The sequence below is a fragment of the Rousettus aegyptiacus genome, unplaced genomic scaffold, assembly GCF_014176215.1.
Source record: "Rousettus aegyptiacus isolate mRouAeg1 unplaced genomic scaffold, mRouAeg1.p scaffold_m13_p_4, whole genome shotgun sequence".
NCBI classification, from domain to species: domain Eukaryota; kingdom Metazoa; phylum Chordata; class Mammalia; order Chiroptera; family Pteropodidae; genus Rousettus; species Rousettus aegyptiacus.
In genome coordinates this window covers 91441892-91462986 of record NW_023416307.1, presented here as the reverse complement: position 1 = coordinate 91462986, position 21095 = coordinate 91441892, and the positions used below count along the sequence as shown (strand labels likewise).

The 21095-nt window shown below is 48.2% G+C and overlaps 1 protein-coding gene and 1 pseudogene across 12 annotated transcripts in view; one reads left to right on the top strand and one right to left on the bottom strand.

Annotated features, from left to right (window-relative positions):
• The window catches only part of IQSEC1 (IQ motif and Sec7 domain ArfGEF 1), a 379222-nt gene that overhangs the window by 304323 nt on the left and 53804 nt on the right, over positions 1–21095 (top strand). For 2 of the 12 annotated variants that reach the window (XM_016157878.2, XM_016157871.2), the window contains exon 1: positions 6061–6339. The exons of the other annotated variants lie outside the window; for them this stretch is intronic. In XM_016157878.2, the coding sequence (XP_016013364.1) occupies positions 6275–6339 (65 nt within the window). In that variant the 5' untranslated portion in view covers positions 6061–6274. Of the gene's footprint in view, positions 1–6060; positions 6340–21095 lie in introns of those variants that run through there. 12 annotated transcript variants of the gene reach the window in all.
• LOC118602530 lies at positions 14181–14299 on the bottom strand (annotated as a pseudogene).

Sequence of the window (21095 nt, the reverse complement as noted above, 5' to 3'; positions counted from 1 at the left end):
ATCTTCCTTTACTTTTATAACTCAACACCCTCTGTGTGGCAGGGGTTGCAGTGGGCAATGGGGACCTGGAAGCATGGAGTGCTCTGGGGATTCAGGCTAGGAAGATTTCTTGGAGGAGGTGATCATTACTGACTGTTTTGTTCACTTGGTTAGTCACTGAGCACTCATCACATGCTAGGTTTTTCAGAGCTCCCACAGAGCCATCCTATACCTATTACCGGTTGGGGGGTTTGTTTATCCTTAAATAGGATTCTGTGTCCTAACTTTGTCATTCTGTTATTGCATTGCATCCCAGAGGATGTTTCTCATGCCTTCAGAGGCCGTATTAATCCATTTATCAAACGATGACATAATAACAATCGCATCTATTTTTTTTCATTCTTTTAAAGACCGCAGGAAAGCAGCCTCCTTATACCTCACTGCGATGATTCTCAGGCTCTGTGGCTTCCTTGTCGGAACAGTGGGTAAGGACCTATGGAAAGGAAGTCAGATGACCAGTTCTTAGCTCTGCCCCAGCATAACTAGGGGAAGGGCACCCCTCTCTCTAGGCCTCAGGTTCCTCAACTGAATAATGGGTGGGCAGCACTGGTAATGATGAGTCCTTATGGCTCTAAAGTTATAGGATGCATTAACATTAAGGCAACTTTAATCTCACTGACTTGGCCCAGGTCTTGGCCACCCAGGTGCTTTTGAGTTCTTTTGTAGTTGGGATTCAGTTCCCCTAGTGCTGTGACAAGTGTCTGGAACCAGCCCAGTGATGTGAAGCAGTGGTAACATTGGAGCCCCACTCAGATGAGTGGGTGGAGAGTGGACAGAGAGCCATTGTCCCTGCCCTTGAAGTGCCCACGCTCTGGGTTAGGGGTTCTTACTCTGCCCAGGGAAGTGGGGGCTCTAGAGGAGGCTTCAAAGAGAAGGTAACATTTGAGCTGGCCCTTGAAGGTTGAGTTAGGAGGTTGCCAAGCAGATAAAGAGAGGAACCCAGGAAGTGGGAACAGCATATGCAAAGGCACTGGGATAGAAAAGTGCCTGGTGCATTCTGAGAAGAGCTATACTATAGGTATAGTAGCTGGGAATGAGGCTGGAAAGAGAGTCAGGGGTTGAATAACAACCAAGGTAGTGTCTGAGAAGGTAAATGGCCATTTAGCCTAGTTCTGGATAAACAACCCCCAGCCTTCCAAAGTTATACCAATGTCATTTAGTTTACTTAAGTAAGATCAGAGAAGTCCATGATTTGCAAGTGGTTTCTATTTAAAATGATTGAAATTTAAATAGTAACTTGGCATTTAATAAGAGCAGCTTTATTTATCTGGATAATTTCTCTTCTAGGGACTGACTATTTCTCTTTGAGGGACTGACTAGCTTCCCTGAGATGTCACTCTAGAGAACTGTAGGTTCTATACAACTGTCTCTGTTTTTTCATGGCATCCAACACTCATATGAATAAGTTCCATTCTGTATGAAATCTACAACTCCACAACTCACCCATGTCCCTGCTGTGCCATCCCAGCAGTGAGGCACTGAAGCCTGGTAGGCAGGTTGCCTGGGCCAGTGTCAGTGTTTCTAGTACCTGGCCACAGGCCCCAGGGTTTATCCCTTCATCTCTCTGGGCTTCAGTTTCTCTGTTTACAAAGTAGATTGGGCTAGAGGAGATGATCACAGAGTTTCCTCCTAGACCCAGCATCCCGGCTGTGATATAGGGAGGTTTGTTTCAGTGTTATGAAGAATAACATTAACGACTGACACTGAGAGGGAAGCTGAAATGGGCTATAATGCAACTCCAATTGGTTTCATGGCTCTCAATGAGACACAGCCTACTCAAAAGACAAGGAACCTGGAGTGGTTAGCGAGGCAGCTTAAGGGCAGCCTGGAATTGGGGTCTGTGCACTGGTTTTGATGGGCTTCAAAGTCTCCTAGAAAATGCTAGAAGATGCTAGAAGACCTCCAATCCCTTGGATTACCATATCTTTTATTGATTTCTTTATTTCACTTGATTTTTTTCCCCCTTGAATTAATAAACACTTGTTTAAAAATTTGAAAGCTATACAGTGGCATAGAGTGAAAAGTCTTCCTTCTTCCTTCTCACTTCTGTCTCAACTAGACCTTTAGCTTAAAGGATGGAGGCTCATCTCCAGATATCTCCAGAATCCCCAGTTTCCCTTCCCAGAGACAACCACTGGTGCCCGTTTCTTGAGTCTCTTTTAAGAAATAGTCTACATTTATATTACCCTACATAAGCATATTAGTGTTCTATTTATTTTATTATAAATACATTTCATATTTTTCTGGACTTTTTATGTCAATGTTGTATCTCAAATCTTTTCCTATGAGTATATGATGCTGCTGCCATCTTCTTAACATAGGACTCCACTGACGTGTATACTACAGTTTACTTAACTGGTCCCATTAAGGGACATGGTGTGTTTACTCCTGAGTTCTGCTGTTACAAACAACTAATATCCTTGGACCTAAGTCTTTGTGCGCATGAGTAGCTAACTTCGTTGGATTCATTCTAATAGTGAATTGTCCCATCTTGTGGCCATCTTGTCTGAAGGTCACCTGGCCCAGTCCTGTTGTTTTAATCACCATCTTCCCCCATAATGTTTGGATTTGGCTTTTCCAGGTCTTTCCCATGGGGCCTGAGCCAGGGCACTGGGGTCTGGCTGAAAACACAGGGCATTCTCTGGGATATCTTGAGTCAACATGAAACTTCATCAGAGGAGCTTCATTTATTTCAGGGTTGACAAAATGTTTCTGTTAAGGGCTAGATATAGTATTTTAGGCTTTCCATACCATATGTCTCTGATGTAACTGTTCAGCTCTGTTGTTGTAGCACAAAAGTATCTGTAGACAATATATAAGTGAATGAATGTGACTCTATTCCAATAAAACTTTATTTTGTTTTTTAATTTTTTTTTAAATTTTTTTTTTACTTAGAGTTGATATTCAATATTATTTTATATTAGTTTCAGATATACAGCATAATGGTTAGACATTTCAATAAAACTTTATTTAAAAAGAAAACATGCAGCGGGCTGAATTTTGGCTCTCAGGCCATAGTTTGCCAACCTTTGATTTATTCAGCTGCTGAACACTTCTGTGTCCCTGGCCTCATTATAGGCATGAGGGATGCTACAGAGAAGCACAGACCCGACCACCTGGCAATGTCAACATCATTGGTGTGATGAGACAGCAGGTGCAGAGTGACTGAGAGTGTACTATAATAGAAAAGTTTCTTACTTGAACAAGGGGCTGGCTAGGGGTAGTTTTCTGGGCTAGGTGACCTTGAAAGCCGAATCCCAAAGTCCTAGCTGTGATCTAGGCACAGTGGGGAATTTGGGAGTCTGCAAGAAATTTAGTATTGCTGGAGGTGTGGCATGCATGAAGGAGGCATGATGAAGGGCAAGGGTTGAAGAAATGAACCAGAACCAGGCCACACAGGCTTCAAGGTTAGCCATGTGGAGGGGCTAGCTTTCATCCTGATGGTTCTGGGAGAGGGACTGCAAAGGTTGGCCTTTGAGATAGTGTCACATGTCTCATCCAAGAAAAGCAGAGAGACTGTGGAAGACAGAAGACTGTCAGAAGCCAGGGGAGGGGATGAAGTCAGGTTGTGGCATGTGAAATGGGCCAAGGCAAGCAACTGAAGACTGAAACCCAGGACAATACAGTGGATCTAAATATTTTTATGATTTTCCTGCATTCTACAATCCTGTATATGGGTTCCTACTCATCCCTCAAGGCCCAGCCCAAATGTCCCTTTATCTTTGGAGCCTCTCATGGGGCAGAGTTATAGGCTCCTTCCAAACTATGATGACATCATACTGGGGGACTCTTGTCATAGCAATTTCTCCCCATTGGGGCCTCAGAAGACAGGCAGAGATGCTTGCTAAATTAAGTTAAACAGTAAGGTGAATTAGCCAGAGTTGAGGAAGCTTGAGACTCAGAGGCTAAGCAATTTGCCCAAATGGTACATGTATGAATTCTGCCCAGTCTAGTCATTTCAGCAGAAAAATTGCTTTCCAGGGACTCTAGCCTCTACTTTTTCAAATGCTAACAGGGAAATTCAATCTTCTTTTAACCTCAGCTGGATAATGTCTCCAAGACTATCCTGGTGGATGGTGAGGCCACAGGCCTGTAGAAGTACCTGAAATTCTTGGAGAATCGAGTTGTGAAGCTGGTGGGCGTCTGTCTGGAGTGCTCCAGCAGCTGAGTTGGGGAATTCTCTTGGCTCCATTTATTGCAGCCTATTTTCAGAGGGCAGTTCAAGCTGGGGTAGCGGTTTCCCACCCTCCCCCAAGGGGACTATGTCGATCCTGTCTCCTCTCATCTCTCTCATCCCCTAACTAGGATACAGGATGTGATCACAGTTTTGAACAGTGTGGCTCAGCGGTTTTCTCATTTCAGAACTCTTTGTAAGTGCTTTTGTCCATCTTCTTGATTCTAACCATCCTAGTGAGTATGAGGTGATCTCTCACTGTGATTTTGATCTGCCTTTCCCTAATGACTGATAATGTTGAACATCTCTTCATGTGTTAGTGGCCATTCATAATTCTTCTCTGGAGAAATGTTTATTCAGATCTTTTGCCCATTTTTAAATTTTTTTTTAACCTTTTTATTATCGAGTTGTAAGACTTCTTTATGTAGTACTTATACTAGTCCCTTATCAGATATATGACTTGCAAATATTTTCTCCCATTCAGCGTCTTTATTTATTTTTAATGTAGCAGAGATAACATCAAAAGTGAAGAGGAGGAATGTGGAAATGGGCAATGAGAGGCAGCACTGGATTCCTGCTCAGCCTCTAAATTGGCTCTAGGGACTGCCCTTTCCCATGCTGCAAGCTGTATCAGCCCAATCCTCTTCATTCACTGACCCCCTTCCCAGCCCAGTTTCCCCATCTGGGAATAACACTCAATATCAGGCCCTTTGCACCACCACCTTCAAATGAAAGAGTCAAAGGGCACAAGATGATGTCCCTGCCTTGGTGGCTTCCTACAGCTCCTGACTCCCACAGAACTTCCAGCTGCCTAGCTCTCCAGGATATGGACTTGCAGGGGCAGTGCCGGACAGGTGGGGTGGCCCAAAACTGGTGGGATTTGCTTGTATCTATGTCTGCTTGATGTCTCCCAACCACATTTGTACATTCCACAAGTGTGGGTACTGAGCACTGTGCCTGCTTTTATGAAGACAAAGGACAGATAATAACAAGTAAATATGCAAGATGAGAATAGCAAGTTATGAATGCTTGCAACAGGGAGAGCTGAACAGCCTGGGAGAGAAGGTGAGGGAAAGCCTCTTAGTTAATCCAGTAAAGCTGAGCCTATTTCCTCATCTGAAAAATGGGGCCAGTAATAACTCCATCTGCATCACAATGTTGTCTTGGGGACCAAATATCAGTAAAGAGCTCTAAAATATTAATTAGTATTATTTTAAGCCTGCTATGGAGGTCTGAAAGTCGTCTCCGAGTGAAGGAAGAGCAAGGAAGGGGTTGGTCGGGCTTAGCGAGAAAGAAGCTGCTTCCATTAGATCCCCTCTAAAAAATCTTCAAAAGTGTTCCCAGCCTTAGGATGGGAATCACTCCTTTTTCTGGTGCAGGAACATCTGAGCCCCAAAATTACACCATCCTGGATAGCAAAGGCCTGGTTTTATAAACCAAGGCCAAAGCCAGTGTGGTTTTGTATTTGTTGTTCTTGCTTGCACGTTGGGGAGGGAGATGTGGTTATTGGAGGTATCTTGGTAGGAGGAATGCGCGGTCCTCCCAGAAAAGGGCCTAGCTTGCTGGGACTGTGGAGGCTGTAACCTGAGAATCCCTACCCTGCCCTCATCACCCGCCTAGTCGCGTGGCTCTGTTAGCCCCGCCCCAGTATGCAGCCCCGCCCCAGTATACAGCCCCGCCCCCTGCGCTTTCTCTCGCGGCTCCTCCTCTCGGCCCCGCCCATTAGCCCTGCCCCTTCCCGGGCCACATTCCTCAGGCCAGGCCTTGGGTTGCGGCCGGCTGGCGGCGGCGGCGGCGGCGGCGGCGGCGGCGGCGGCGTAGGAAGGGGAGGAGGAGGAGAAGAAGGGGTGGGTTCGGCTGGCCTGGGGCTCAGACTGGGGACCGGAAGTAGCAGGAACTGTTAGGCACTGGTGATCTTCAAGTAGTCACGTGGTGGGTGGTCAGGTCTCCCGGTGGTCGGGTGTAGGCCCCGGGATCTGGCCGCCCCTGGCGGGAGTAGGCGGTACTCTGCTGGGCCTGGGTCCCCGGCGCCTGTCTCCATCAGCTCCCACGGCAGTCACCATGTGGTGCCTACACTGCAACTCCGAGCGGACTCAGTCGCTGCTGGAGCTGGAGCTTGACTGCGGGTAAGGACCCCGAGCGGGGCCGAGGCCAGGGGTGGACGCGGGGGCTCCGGCAAGAGGACAGTGGAGACCTGCTGAACGCAGGCTGATGAGGCGGGGCCCGGCGTGCTAGCGGCACCCCAGCCACTGCACACTTGCATGCAGTGTGTTGTGGGTTTGTTAGAGAGCCTGGCGCTGTTTTTGTGTGCGATGGTTTGTTAGAGACTGCTTGAGGTGTTAAGTGTGCCAGAGAGAGGCTGGGGAAAAGGTGTGTGAGAGTGCTTGAGACTGTCAGGACAGGTGCCTGTGTGAAGGTGACAGTATTAGTGTGTGTCAACCAGACACAGGACCTGAGTCTGCCTGTGAGAAGATGCTGTCAGTATGGAAGAGTGTGTGTTCACACTTGTGAGTGACTTGTGTGTGGGTGAGTTTACATGGCAGAAACTGATGGGAGTCGGAATCAGGTGCAAGAGCAAGTGGTCGGGAGTTTGTGAGTGTGACCAGGAGGCCTCTGCTTGTGTCGTGGCTAGAGGTTGACAGAGAATCCTGCTTGAGGCCTGGTTATGGGAGACCCTAGGCTTGTGTGGGGTTACATGTCTGCTCTGTCACGGCAGGTGTGTGCGGGGCTGAGGGGCTGTGTGCAGGTGGTCCAGGTGTGCTTCCAGTGGGCTACTTGGGAGTGCTCTAGGGCACCTGAAGCTGAGGAAGGTTGAGTACTGTGTGGCTACTACTGTGAGGGTGCTGCTAGTGGGGTTGGAGGTGTTCGTGTAAGTACACAAGATGTGGTCAGGAATGGAGTCTGAGAAGATGAGTGTATGTCACAGAGACTAACCCTTTTCTGCCGTGGGCCTATGGTGTGGCCGTCTGAACATCCAAGGGCCCATACTTATGGAGAGAGAGGGAGAGAGTGTGTTTGTGTGCTGGGAATATCGATTTCCCCACTCCTCACTGATAGCCAACACAGCTGCCTCCTGAGCTGTCTCTAGACTCCTTGAAGGAGCAGGACTGTGGGTTGGAGATCTGTTGACAAGCCGATCTGGCTTGTGTCAGGCCCCCTGTGGGGAGGCCCACTTGCAGCCATTTGATCTTTGAGTTAAAAAATTCTGCAGCAGGTGTCTGGCAGTTGCACTGAGAACATGCATATGATCCTGTCTGCTCCTTCCTTACCCCAGGAGCCTGAAGCATCATATAGGGTTGTGGGGATGGGGTTCCCAAGGACCCATGGCTCCTTGCATCTGGCAGAGGCCAAGCAAGCTGCAGCTGCAGGTCCAGCTGTCTGGAATCAGTGGAACAGTCTGAGAATGAGGGTCATGATATTCATATCCCACATGTGCTACTACTGCCTTACGCAGCTGTCCCACCTGGTATTGTGTTTGCATTCTTGTCCTAGTGGTACTAGCATTCCTGTGTTGCAGGAGAGAAAACTGAAGCCCATTGTTTCAGTTGCCTTAGCACCAAGCCTCTATGGTTTATTGAGAGTGCCTGCTGTGTACAGTTCCTCCTCTAGGCGCTGGGGACATAGTAATTAACCCTTCAGCCTCAGAACAGGTGGGTCACATTTGCTCCCAAGTGCCTAGGATGTGGTTCCAAAGGAAGCCTGGCCTGTGAAGGCTCAGCCAGTAGAGCCAGGAGCATCTTGTACTGGCCGGCTTTCCCCCACCCAAAGTTCTTCTCCTCCCCTCTCTAAACCCCGAAAGGATCTAACATGCTTCAGGTACCTCAGGAGACCGCCCCCCCCCCGCCCCCCGGTCCGTAACAGTCGAAGACAAGCTCTCCTGCCACAGCGTACCACCCTGCAATCACAGGTCTCTCTAACAGTGTGCTTTTGCAGCTCCTGATGCTTTACAGTTTGAGCCTCCAGGCAGCCCAGATGTCTCTCTACCCTCCCTTTCTAAATAGGCACATTAAGGTAGGGAATCCAGTGACATGAGCAGAATATTACAAGAGGAGCTTGGAGTAGAACCCAGATGTTCTAATACAGGGCCCTTGAACAGCCCCAGCCAGCCCTGCGGGGATTTTCAGGCTTTTGCTCGAGGAAGTCTGACTATGAAATAGATGTGCTAATATTTACACAGCTTCAGTTCAAAAACATGGACAGGACTGACATCTGCACAAACAGTGAGATGAATGGGTAAATAGGTGTTTCTGAAAGGGATTGAACAGGCCTCCTGGGGCTATGGGAGCTGTGTGTGTGCGTGTGTGTGTGTGTGCGTGTGTACACGTGTGTACATGAATGTTATATGGCTGGAGTCTGTCGAACATGGGATCATGGTTTGCCAGTACAATATGAGTCCAAGGCAGCTGGGAGAGGCAAACAGATTTTGTTTCAAATATTAGCTTAGCTTTATGAGTTTATGCAAGTTACTGTACTCCTCTGAGCCTTGGTCTCCCACTCTGTGAAAGGGAATGAAAATATGCTTCACAGAAGTGCCTGAGAATGTGGGTGTCTAATAGCCCTTACCCAGCTGGCCAACTCTAAGCCTCGAGTCAGATGCTGTGACATCCAAGTCAGTACTCTGCTCTTCCCACCACCACTGACTTGTTGTGATTTTCTTCCTTTCTCTTTTCTAAATTTCCTTTGAATTACAATGATGCATAGAATATCCACCCACTAAGCGCAGTGACAAGATGACAGCAGTTCTGATGGGCTTGGACCAGCCAGAGGCCTGGGGAGAGTTCTACAGAGGTGGCCCAGTTCTCCTGTGGAAGTGTGTGTATTTGTGTGGTGGAGGAGGATGCTCAGAGGCTGTTCAGTGTGATTTATCATTTGTCCTCAAAAGCAAATCATAATGACTTTAGGGCCATTAAGGGTCTTGAATTAATTGGTGTGGCTTTACAGGATCTGTCTGCTCCCACTGCATGAGCTGCTGCTGAAAGAAAATTGATGGTGATTATGGTGGAAAACATGTCATGGTGACACCTGGACTTGGGACATGTTCCTTAGCTTTTCTGTGCCTTGGTTCCCCCCATTTGTAATGGCTGTGCCAGTAACAGCTCAAGGAGTTGTGAGGATTGATGAGTTAATCCGCATAAAGTGCTTAAACAGCAGAGTAAACACCTGAAAGATGGTGGCTTTTAGCTAGTGTTTCAGAGGTGAGAGGTTCCATTGTGCTGGAACTGGACCGTATTACTTGTTCAGGGGAGGTGTATTGCTAGACAAGAATAGATGATCTCTCTTTTTGGCCACGGACCAGGCCAGGGTTAAAAGAGAGTGAGGCAGAGAGATGGCAGTGAGGAAAGCAGTTGAAGGGCCAGGGCTGTTTATGGTGTAAGGCAGTGGCTACTGGGGGTTAGACAGATTGCAGACTTGGTGAGAAGGTACTAAAACCCCTAGGCCGTATGTGTGCTTATAGCCTGCTGTCCCCAACTGTTCTTACTAATAATAGACAGTTAAGAGTGTTTTGCCCATGAATTAGAAAAATTTAAAGTTAGCTAGGTTGAAGATTTCTTAGGATGGGCAAATGGCCTGTACCATGGTAGTATCTGATATTTGGGTGGCCTTTGAATTTTACACATGCTTATTTTATTTGAACCTCCCAAGAATCCTGGGAAGTAGCTGGTATCATTCCCATTTAATAAACTTTGCAGAACATAGATTTAATCTTGTGGTTAATGTATATCTTTCCCCTTCCTAAAATTTTTGTGGGGTTTGGAATTTTTAGAGTAGAGGATGAGACAGAGGCAGGAAGAGGTTGGGGAGCAGAGAGAGAGGAGCCTGCAGGACCCCCTTAGGGCCCTAATGTTTGTGGATGGGCACAGGGTCATCACACTTTGCAGAGCAGACAGAGCACCCTTGGAAAGCTCTGTCTAGTGCCTTTGAATATCAAAAACATTTTTGTCAGCCCCATAAAGTCATCTGGGTATAAGAACTGTCCTCCCTGTTCCCTGCTGATATCAGGATGACTGAACTGGAGATAATGGAAGAGAAGTGGCTAAAAGAATGCTGGTTCAAAGTAGGTGCTCAGTAAATACCAGCCACTCTTGTGGTTCTTTCTAATTGGTATATCCATCACAGTTATTGTCCTTATTGCTGTCATATCCCTTTGTAGGTGCTGGACAGGATGAGAAGTGCAGTTAATTCTGGGTAAGGATTGGGGAGGAAATGTTTGGGGGAAGCAGTAGCTCTTCTCTGCTGTAAGTGGAGGGGAGGGGCAGGAATACAAATTCTCTGTTCCCTCTGGGGCCCTTGACCTTTTGCATGTGCAGGGTTTGGGTTTTGTTTTACTTTATTTTTTCACTTATTTAGTAAAAATGGCAAAACGGCTCAGGAAGATAATAGGCTTTGATATGAATTGCAAATTCTTAGCGCAGTTTTGAACTTTTCCTTATGGAAAATTTAAAAAATACAGAAGTATTTTTTAAATGGCATAATGACCTCCATGGGCAATTTTATTTCCTTGCCCCCAGATTATTTTGAAGTAAATGCCAGACATTTTGTTGATTTTTACATCAAGGACCTGCTTCGTGGTCAGTCTTATTTCAGGCAGTGGAGATGTCATGTTGCCTGGCCAGTCCAGCTGAGCCTTTGGGGCAGAGCCTTCCCTCAACAGCCCTTGGTTCTGCTGGCAGCCTGGGCCAGTTTCCCAGCTTGCAAAACCAAGTTATACCTGTCTCATTTGGAGAAATCTATGTGGGAGGCCCTGTGTCTAAAAGTGAGCAGGGGAAGCCAGGCCTTTGAGTCCACTTCAGGCAGGGCTTCCTGGGAGAAGAGGTGCCCAAGGCACTTGTCTTCACGCCTTGGCTCCCCAGGCAGGACTGGGACTCTCAGCTCTGTCCCAACAGGTCCCTTCCTGCTGCCCCTGGGTTGCCCGTTGTCGAATGGTAGAGTCAGGAGGTGGCACTTGCTTTAAACCGTGCCCCTCAGACATACTGGTCCCTCGCCTTGCTTGGCCTCCTGTCAGCCTGACACACTGCCTCCAAGCACTCTTCTCTCTGACTTAAGAGACTGGCCCTCTTGGGTTTCCCCCTGCCACACTGCAGCATCTTCCCAGCCCGCTTGGCCAGCTCCCTTTCCTCCCCATCCTGGTCTGCCGGCACTGGGGTTCCCCAGGCCTCTACCAGGCCCTCTTCTTCTCGCCACATGGTCTTTTCCATCCTTTAGCTTCTAACCTGGCTCTTTATTACTTCCTGTTCCCCAACTCTGCTTCTCCTCCATGTTTTCATCCATCTACTCAGGCTCTGCCCAGAATGCTAGAGTCATCCTAACCCCTTCTTTCACCTTTACCCAATGCGTTCCATCATCACTCAATGCTGGGCCATCCCATGGTGCCTCATTTGGAGCCTGGCACATAGTAGGTGCTTAAGAAATTGTAGTTGTTATCATTCTTCTGAGTATATGATTAATATCCCTAGTGGCTTACAGTTCTTAACACTTAGAGGGCCCTCAACCAAGTTTAGTTAATAAACCAACAGTAAGCCCGAGTTCTGCTCTGTACCATTGACCCCCCCGGTCAGTTCACCCCTTGCTCTCCTCAGGCGCGGATGCTGGTATTGCTGGTATTCCTGTTTCTGAGCTAAGGCAGCTCCTTAAGGCCCCTTACCATTATTGTCTGCTCACTGCATGGTAGCCCCACTTAGTCCCTGTGATGCCTCTGCAATGTACGAAGTAATAACAATCCTATATTTCATTATTGATAGCAGCTACCTCAAGCACTTCCTGGGTGACAGGCCCAAAGCTGAGTATTTGTATGTGTGTTTATGACTGTGAGATGGACAATACCCCCATTTTATGGCTGAGAAATTGAGGCTAGATAGACCAAGCCACTTGCCCAAGGTCACAGAGCTCCTGCATGCCAGATGCAAAACAGTTGCCAGTGTGCCAATGCTGCAGTTGCAGGAGGTTGAGGGGGACAGTGGTCCCTACCCTGAGCCTTTTTTCTCTCTCTAGACTCTTTCTACACACCTGCTCTGAGTACCATATACAGATGTGGGCCAGTCAGGTAGGTACTGACATGCTGTGGAGTCTTGTGGCTACTGTACTATATAGTCCCAGGTCTTGAGAGGAGAGGAAGAATTTGGTGGATACACAAGGCAGGTGGGTTTTCTCTTGCTTTGGGAGGAGCGTGGTGAACGTTGGGGTGTGAAGTAGCTTGCTCCATCGACCAGTAGACCAGTGCCTCATTCAGCCTTGGCTCTCCTTACCATCTGTGTGAATCATGTGGCCTTGGGTAAATTGCATCACTTTTCTATGCCTCAGTTTCTCCATCTACAAAATGGGAAGATGATATAACACCTACCTCAAAAGGTGGTTTTATACACCACCACCAATGAACCCTCATATAGACTATAGACTCTTTGTGATGATGATGTGTCTGGGGCCCAGCCCAGCCCTGTCTGCTGGAGCCTTCCACAGAGAACTGCTTTATTTAAGTCCATTTTGCATGTATGGAAATAACTAGAGGCCTCTGTATTTAGTTTGGCTTAGCCAGGAAGGTTTTGGCTGTGTGTGTGCACGTTGAAAATCTTTCCAAGTGAGCCCAGAGATTTGAAGCTCTGTTAATCTTTATGCAGTCAAAACCAACAAGAACTGTCCTGGCAGAGGGCAGGCTATAGGAAATGGCTAATAAAAAATACAGAATGGGTAGAAATTGATGCCAGCTTCAGAGGAGATCATAGCGAGGGAAGCAGTTTTTTGACTTTATTACTGAAGACCAGATAAGCTATGGGTAGAATGAAGGGAAAGATGCCAGGAAGGATTTGGAGAGTTTGCATTTTAGAAAGTGTTTTCTGGCAGCTGAGGCTGGGCAAATGTAAGGGGAAATCCCAAGGGCGGCTTGGTAATGGTGGCAATCTGGGATGGAACTGGAGAGCCCCTCTTCTGATGCCCCTCTTTCTGGCCTTGGCAAGCCCAGCAAAGCCTCTAGGTTGAGCCCTTTTCTCTGATCAATGATGTGAGGCAGAAACGGCCCCATACATTTGCATAGGGATTTGCAGTTGGCAAAGTGTGACCTTGCTTGGTTCCCACATTCCCATTGAGGAGTGGGGCAGGAAAGATCCCCATTGCAAAGATGAGACACTGGAGGCCCAGAGAACTGAAGTAACTTGTCACAGGTCACTCAGCCCAGAAATGGGCACATGTAGAGCCACAGGGGCATCGTTTCAGAGACAGGCAAAGGGTCTCCCGAAGGTGTGCGGAGCTTGAGTTCAAACCCCAGAATGTGACCTAAGATTCTAGTTTGGGAATAAACACTGGATATTAGATGCCTTTTAAATTATATCTTGTCCATATGAAACTGTGGAAGGAGGATGTGCATTAAAATTAGGTGACTATACTGACTATTTGATTGCAGATTGTGATCAGTGTGATGGCATTACGTTGACAGAGTCTTGTAAAAATCAAACAGAGGACACAACAGAGCAGAAGGTCTTGGCATTCCCATGAGCTGAGCAGAGCTGTGGCAGGCAATTCTTGAGCCTTATCCCTTGGGACTTGGTATTTAAATCAGGTTTCTTGGAAATGATTGATCCCAGAGTTGTAAATCTGACTTATGCTCTTTGAGTTAGGTCTTAAATTTTGTGGGGTTTTTTTTTTTTTTTTTTTTTTTTTTTTTTACAAGCATCACAAGTAAATGCAGATGCCCTCAATAGGCAGGAAGGTGATATAAAGAAGAGCAGGCAAGGCATGATAAGGACTGTGGTGATGGGAGGACACCTGCTAACTGAAGAGTGTGACTGCTACCACACTGTCTGACTCTTATCAAGCAAGAATATGGACCCAGTGTGCCCCCTCCAAAGAGAAGTCAGATTTTCTTTTTTATATTTTTTTCTTTTTTATTTTTTTTAGGTGAGGCAACCCTTGGTTGACCTCACAGATTATTAGGACCTTGTCAGTTTACAATCCCTTATTTTTATTTTTTTTATTTTTACGCCTACAGAACCTGGTCTTCCTAGGTGGTCTCCCAACTAAGTACTAACCAGGCCTGACCCTGCTTAGCTTCTGAGATCAGATGGGATCGGGCTTGTTCAGGGTGGCATGGTCATAGACCAGATTTTCATATAAAGTCTCTAGATGGTAAAATATTAATGATTCATTCCAGTTTACAAAAATGGAAGAAAAAAAAATAACTGGGCCAGGAGCTACGATTCAGGACCTCTGTGTTGAGACCTATTGAGCACCCTGCACAGAGGCCTTCTGTCTCCCAAAGAGCTCTGTGCCATCAAAAGTGTCCATTTAAGGAGTGGCAGGGTGCTGGGCCTGATTCTCCAGTGGCTCCATGCCTCCCAGCCAGCTGTCCCTGGGGTGAGGCCCAGGGTCCCAGGGTCCCAGATGGATGGGCCTAACCCTTGCCTAGTCCTGGCGCAAATGGTCCAGGGAGAATAAAGGGCTTTTTCACAGCCTCTCTCTGGAAGGGCTGCTCATCCTGAGTTTGGCTGCAGGACTAGCATTAGAGGCCCGATTTTCCTCTTGGGTTAAGCCAGTCCCCTGGTTTGGTGCTTTGGTCCCCAGGTTGTTGGATGAGATCCTCAGACAGGTTGGGGTTCTCTCCAGGACTGATAGCGATACCACTAAGAGTGGCACCCCCTTAAGTAAAGGCCCCGGCTGGACTTGACTGCAGGATGTTTGCTCCCCACCCCTTCTTTACAGGCTTAGAGCCTCATGCCTCCCTCTGCCAGCTGGCTTTGAGCCCAAGTAAAAGCATATTTGCCAGCCTGTGGGGCGAGTCTCTGCCCCTGCTTTTTGTCTGAGGCTGTGCCAGTGTCGGCCCAGCCCAGCTGGCTTCCCAGGGTTTTGGGAGTTGGGCTCGGAGCAGAGGTAGGCCCAAGGGAGCTGAGCCAGGGCACATCTGAGGGGTAGGACTGCATGCGGCCTCTGTTCTTTTGTGACTCAAGGGGAATAACATTCTGGGTAAAGAATGCGTGTCTCTACTTCAGAGAAACTTAACGGTTTCTGTGTCTGTTAGTATTTCCAAGGCCCAGCTATAAGGCAAAGGAGTGAGTCAGTGAGTGTGGACACAAGTCCTGTCACAGCTGTGCCATGTGTCACTTGCATGACCTGGTTAAGTCTCTCTCCCTTCTAGGGCTCAGTGTTCCCTCTTGTAAATGGTAGAGGAATGAACCCTGCCATTGTCTTATGGGGAGTGAATGAGGTAGCCTAGGTGAAATGCCGGGGGAGGCAGGGATGAGGGTGATGCCACTCAGAGGTCTTAGAGGAAGAGAGTCGTGTGATCCTCAGAGCTCCTGGTCTAGGAGAAGCTGAGGCATGTCGCTGAAGCTGGGTAGGGCCCACTCGGCACAGAGCTCTGTGGCTTTAGGGACTGATTATCCACTGGGTGGCATCATTCCCATCTCTGTATTTGTTGAGCATGATTGATGCTATTTCCCAGGTTCCTATAGGTTCCGTAGTCACTCGTGCATCACTTATTCATTCTTTGTTCGTTCGTTCATTCATTCATTCATTCATTCATTCAACAAATACCCCTGTTGTGCCAAACCCTGTTCTTACACAGGGGACACCTGAACCAGGGACAGGTTACAAGGGCAGCCACCCCTCTGCCCTTCTGAAGTCGATGTACTTTGTAATGGCAAGAGACAAACTTATAAATCAGAATGAATGACAAAAGGTAGTCAAATAATGAGACGTGCTATGAAGAAACTGAAGAGCTCCTTGTGATGGAGACATGGAAGGTATGAGGAGATGGTACTTGTAGATCCAGAGCATTCCTTTTTTTTCCTTCTGCCAGGGTGACCCCTTTCCTCACCCGTGCCATGCTCTGAGTGCCTTGGAACACCCTGCACTGGTACTCACATGCCACAAAGGTCTTCCCCTAGCCCTACGCTGGGTACCATGTTTACACACAGCTCAGACCCTCGGCCCTCTCTGATGGGAACCCCCAAAGTTGTAAACGGATAGAAGAGATCTGATTGTAGGTTCTTGAGGCTGACCCCTGATCCCTCTTTGTCTCTTGGAACCTGAATTCTAATATCCAAAGCCACCCAAGTCCTCCAGGCTATTTTAATGATAGTGACTCAGAGTGGTGGGAATGCCCAGCCCTGCTCCACAGGCAGACAGACAGATGTTCTTTATATTTGAGAGTGAGGCCTGGGCCGAGGAGACTAGAGCCACCACCTCCCCAGGACCTGAAAGCCAACCTTGGCAAACATGTTGTTAACAGGCTGCTACGGCAAAGGTCTGGCTGTGAGCACTGTGCGCACAGGACAGGGGGCTTTTCTTTCTTCCCACAGGCTATGTGCTTGATCAGAATGAGCCCTTGTGAGGAAGAGCGCTGTCTTGGCCACTCCTGGAATAATTCCCGTCTAATGAGGTTCAGCTTCAGCTGTCTGCAGGGCTCCGCACCAGTTCCCTGACTCCACCATGATGTCACTAATTGGCAGCCTGGTCCCCGCCATGCAGGTGGGAAACTGAGGCTCACAGAAGTTAGGGTACAACCCAGGTGTTGGAGTCCAGCCCAAACTCTCACTGTTGCTCACATCATTACATTAGAGTGGTGAGTGCCTCATAGAGTTGTGCAGAGCACTTGGGACCAGAGGGCAGGGAGTTTGAGTCGGCTGTCATTGTTGTGCCCATTCCTATACCAGCTTGGTCATCCAGGAAAACTGCACTCTTCCTGATATGCTTGAGGGGCCTGAGAAGACCCCTCAGCTCTTAACTGCTGCCCTCATCCCCTTCTGTGGCCTGTTCACCTATCCAGCAGCAGCTGACAGAGAAATGCTGAATGTTGGTCAGTAAGCAAAGCTCTAAAAATAGCCTCCCGCTTTGAGTTCATTGTTTGGAGTCCTGTATTTTACAGGTATATAAAAGCCACTTCTGAAGGTCTCGGGTACTGGGTAATTAGAGATAATGCTGTAGCCTGTGAGGTGGACTTGGCAGGGCAGGCCTCAGGCTGGGAGGTCAGGAAGACCTTCACTCCCAAAAATGGTGGAACTGTCAGCCATCCAAAAGGTCTGTAGGTTGCAGAGGCCAGGAGGTGTGGGGATGGAGACCAGGGCCAGAGGTTGGGGATATGGGCCCACTCCCTGCAACTGGGCATAGTTGCACCCCTTTCCCCCTATCCCCCGCCTCCTGCCATTTTCTCTTGGCTTGCCCAGTTCAAACCTCAGGCTCCTGAAACTGGCCCTGCCTGAGCCTCAGCTTGTTGAGAGGAAGGAGTGCCAGACCCCCTGGGGGCAGCCCACTGACCTCCCTTCTTGCCTCCCAGAGAAAAGCAAGACCCCCGAGGAGGGACTCCCCTCTTGTTGTATCCACACCCACCAGTTTAACCTTAGCCCATGCCCAGCGCCCTTTCCTTCTCCTAGGTCCTCCTCTTCTCCTGTCACCATTCAGAAGTGCCCAGGTCTCTTTCAGCTTGAAAACCACAAGCCTGGAAAACCCAGCCCTCTTCACCTACCACTTCATCTCTACTTTCTTCACAGCCACAGTCCTCTAAATTTACCTTTAGTCCCTGTGCTTCTGTCCCAGCTCCTTCTCTTACTCCACATAGCTCAGCTTCTGTCTCAGCTCCTAGGCAGCAGCTTTTGACTATGTCCCTGTTCTTAGCTTCCTCAACTTCTTGATAGTGTCTGGCCTCCCCAGACTGGCTTCCAGGACCTTAAGGACTCCTGTCCTTCCTCCTGCTCCTCCCACAGCTGTCTTGCTGTTAAGGCATGCTGCTGTCCCTCAGATTGGTCCTCTTCTCTGTCCTGCTGGCACTGCCTAGCTTAGGGCTCATTGTTCTTCCAGAGTCACTGCCACAGCTCCCTCCATCCTTCCCTTGCTAATGTCTTGCACTCTGCAGTTGCCTTTCTAGAATCCTACTTCTGTCCTGTCCCACTCCAGTTAAACCCTGAACCCTCCCTCAACCTTGCCCTCATCATAGGGTCAAGTGCAAACTCCTTTACAAGACTTAACAAGGTCCTAAAAATTCCAGTCTTACCTATCCCCCCATACATGTTCCCGCCACACAAGTTTACTATTTCTGTACACAACATGGACTCCCACCTCTATCTGTTCAGCCTTCATAAAGGGCATGTCCTCAGCTGGAAGCGCCCCTTACCTGCCGCTTGGCTACTTCTCCTTGGGTCCTGGCTCATTCATTGCATGTGCCTTCCAGGAAACCCTCCAGTCTCTGGTGCTGGATCTCTGCTCACCATCCCATGAGACCTGATGCTTCCTCCATTACTGTTCCTAACACAAGCCATCATCATTATTTAACTGCATCCCCCAGTATCCCCATGAGGATGGGGTCATATCTGTTTGTTCATGGCCTTGTCCCTAGCGCATGCCTGACACAAGTCTATCACATAGTTGGCATTCAGTAAATGTTCACGGAATGAAGGGACTGCCTGGGGAAGAGTGGGGTTGCAGGGAGGGTCCCAGGAGAGTGCATACCTTCCAAGGAGTGGCTCGTTTTGTGTCTACATTATGGTCCCAATGCAGTCTGGTTGCCCCTGCCCATGGTTTGATGAAGAAGACTTTAGGTCCAGATAAATATCTCAAGAGAGATTAAAACCAGTGAGGTTTTTAAATCATCTTCCTTGTTTTAGAAAACAAAACTCTGTAATAAGTTTTCTTCTTAGCTATATTTTAAGCCTATATAAGGAAGCTGGGTTAGGCCAACCCACTCAGGCATTGGCCTGGGTACTAAGTTGTCCTTTAGGGGCCCAGGAGGTGGCTGAGCTCTCTGGACACTTAGACAAGGCACTGGCTTGGCCTAGTGCTTACTCACCCTCATGATAGCCTTGTGAGCCAGGTGAATTGACTGTTTCTCTGGTGGGAAACTGAGGTCTAACCCCATGGGGGAAGTCATATAAGATACACAGAGAGTGGCAGAGCTATAGCTGGCAGGTCTGTGCTCTTTGCACTAGTGAAGCAGGCTGGGCTAGGCCTCGGGCTTCTCCTGGGGCAGGCAGGTATCCACTACGAGGCAGAGAGCTGGCTGGGGGCCCAGGGTTCTGCAGGTGACTGCCAGTCCACTCAATAATGGATGCCATGTGGAAATGCGTTCTCTTCTGATTTTTGTTTTCTAAGAAAAGCCAGAAATCTGGATTTTGAGTAACCATTCCTGGTACCTAGTTCTAATTTAAGAAAGAAAAAGAAAACAAGGGGCTACCACTTCTCTGTAGACCAAGTAGTGCCATGCGGCCTAGACCCAGGCCCTCGGCACGAGTGTGGGGCAGTGGAAGGTGAGAGGCTGACAGAGAGAACTTAGGTAGGTCTCTCATCCTCATGGGGACTCATTTCTTCGTTTGTCCGATGAAGGGAGGGGCTTAGCAATTACGGGATTCCAGACAGGCTACATGTCACAATCACTGGGGCTCTTTTAAAGTACCATTCATAGATCTCAGCCATTGACTGGCCCTTTAAAGTCTCCCCAGGGAAGTCTAGGGATCAGCTGGTATGGGCGCCGTGACCCTAGGCCCTCTGAGGTCTTCTGGTTCTGGGAGTTATCTCTGTCATTATCACTAGTTCCTGGCCAGACGGGTCTTTGTACCTTTCAAGCCCTAGAGTTGGGGACGGGGGGTAGCAAAGCTTCCAGCTTTCCTTTTAAAAACCCATTTCTAGATAATTCCAAGTCATGTTTGTGTGCATTTTCTACATTGAAATGTTAACTTTGAGTATTTTGTATGTCTGTGGTTCCCTATCCTGCCATCCCCAACCAGAATCTGAAATGTCACTCGATAGCCTGGCTGTGACCTACATAAGTGGATTGTTTGGAAAAAAAAAAAAAAGCTTCCCTGGCTTGATAGGATTAGTTCTATGTGTGTTTACCTTCTGTGTGCCAGACACTATTCTGGAGCCCCGGTTCTCATGGGACAAATATCCTAGTGGAGAAGCCACACAGTCACATTCCCACATATAGTGGTATGGTGCTAGCATAATGCTATAGAGAGAAATGGAGCAGGGAAAGAGAAAGGAGGGCTGGAGGAAGGGGGTTTGGTTTTAGGTCAAGAAAAGGCTCGCTGAAACTCAGATGACCTTTGAGCAGAGAGCTGAAGGAGATGAGGGAGTGAGCCAGGTGGATGTCTGGGAGAAGAGACACCAGGCAGGAGAAACAGCACGTACAAAGGTTCTGAGGTAGAAGTATGTCAGGAGTGTAGAGAAGAGGAATAACCAGGAGGTCATGGGGCTGGGGTGTGATTGCCAGGTCCTGCAGAGTCTTCTGGGTGACTCTGAGGACTTGGGCTCTAAACCCCAGGGAGGTGGAAGCAGAGAAGAGACCTGGTCAGTATTTTAATCAGGATCCCAGCTGCTGAATGGAGGGTGGATAGTTGTCCTGAGAGAGGCCAGAAGAGCCCACCGGAGAGGCTTTGGCTTTAATGCAGGGGAATGGTTAGGGCGAGGCAGACCAGGCTGGTGAGAGGGGGTGGGGACAGGCCAAGTGGTCAGATACTGGCTCTATTTTAAAAGTGGGACAGTCTGATTTGGTAATAGATGGGAACTAGGATGTGAGAGTTGCCAAGAGTGACTCTCAGGTTTTTGGCCTGAGCGGCTGGAAGGCTCAAGTTGCCAGAGATGGGATAGGCTGGTAGAATTGCTGGCCTAGGGAGTGCAGGAGCTCACTTTTGAGCCTGCATTAGAGATATCTACTAGTCATCAAAAGGGAAGTGCTTGGGCAATTGGATTTTGGGTTTATTTGCTTCCTTCGTGATTACTGTATATCCTCATTAAAGTAAATTTGGAAACTGGGTAAAGCAGAAACCCTCCTGACTCCCCTTGACCCCCGCCAGGCCCTATATGGGTGCCTTTTGGATCGTTCAGAAAGCTCATTATCTCCCTCATTTTGGATATTTTATTCCAGGTTATCCAGCCAAAAGTAACATCGGATGTTTAGATGGATGTCACA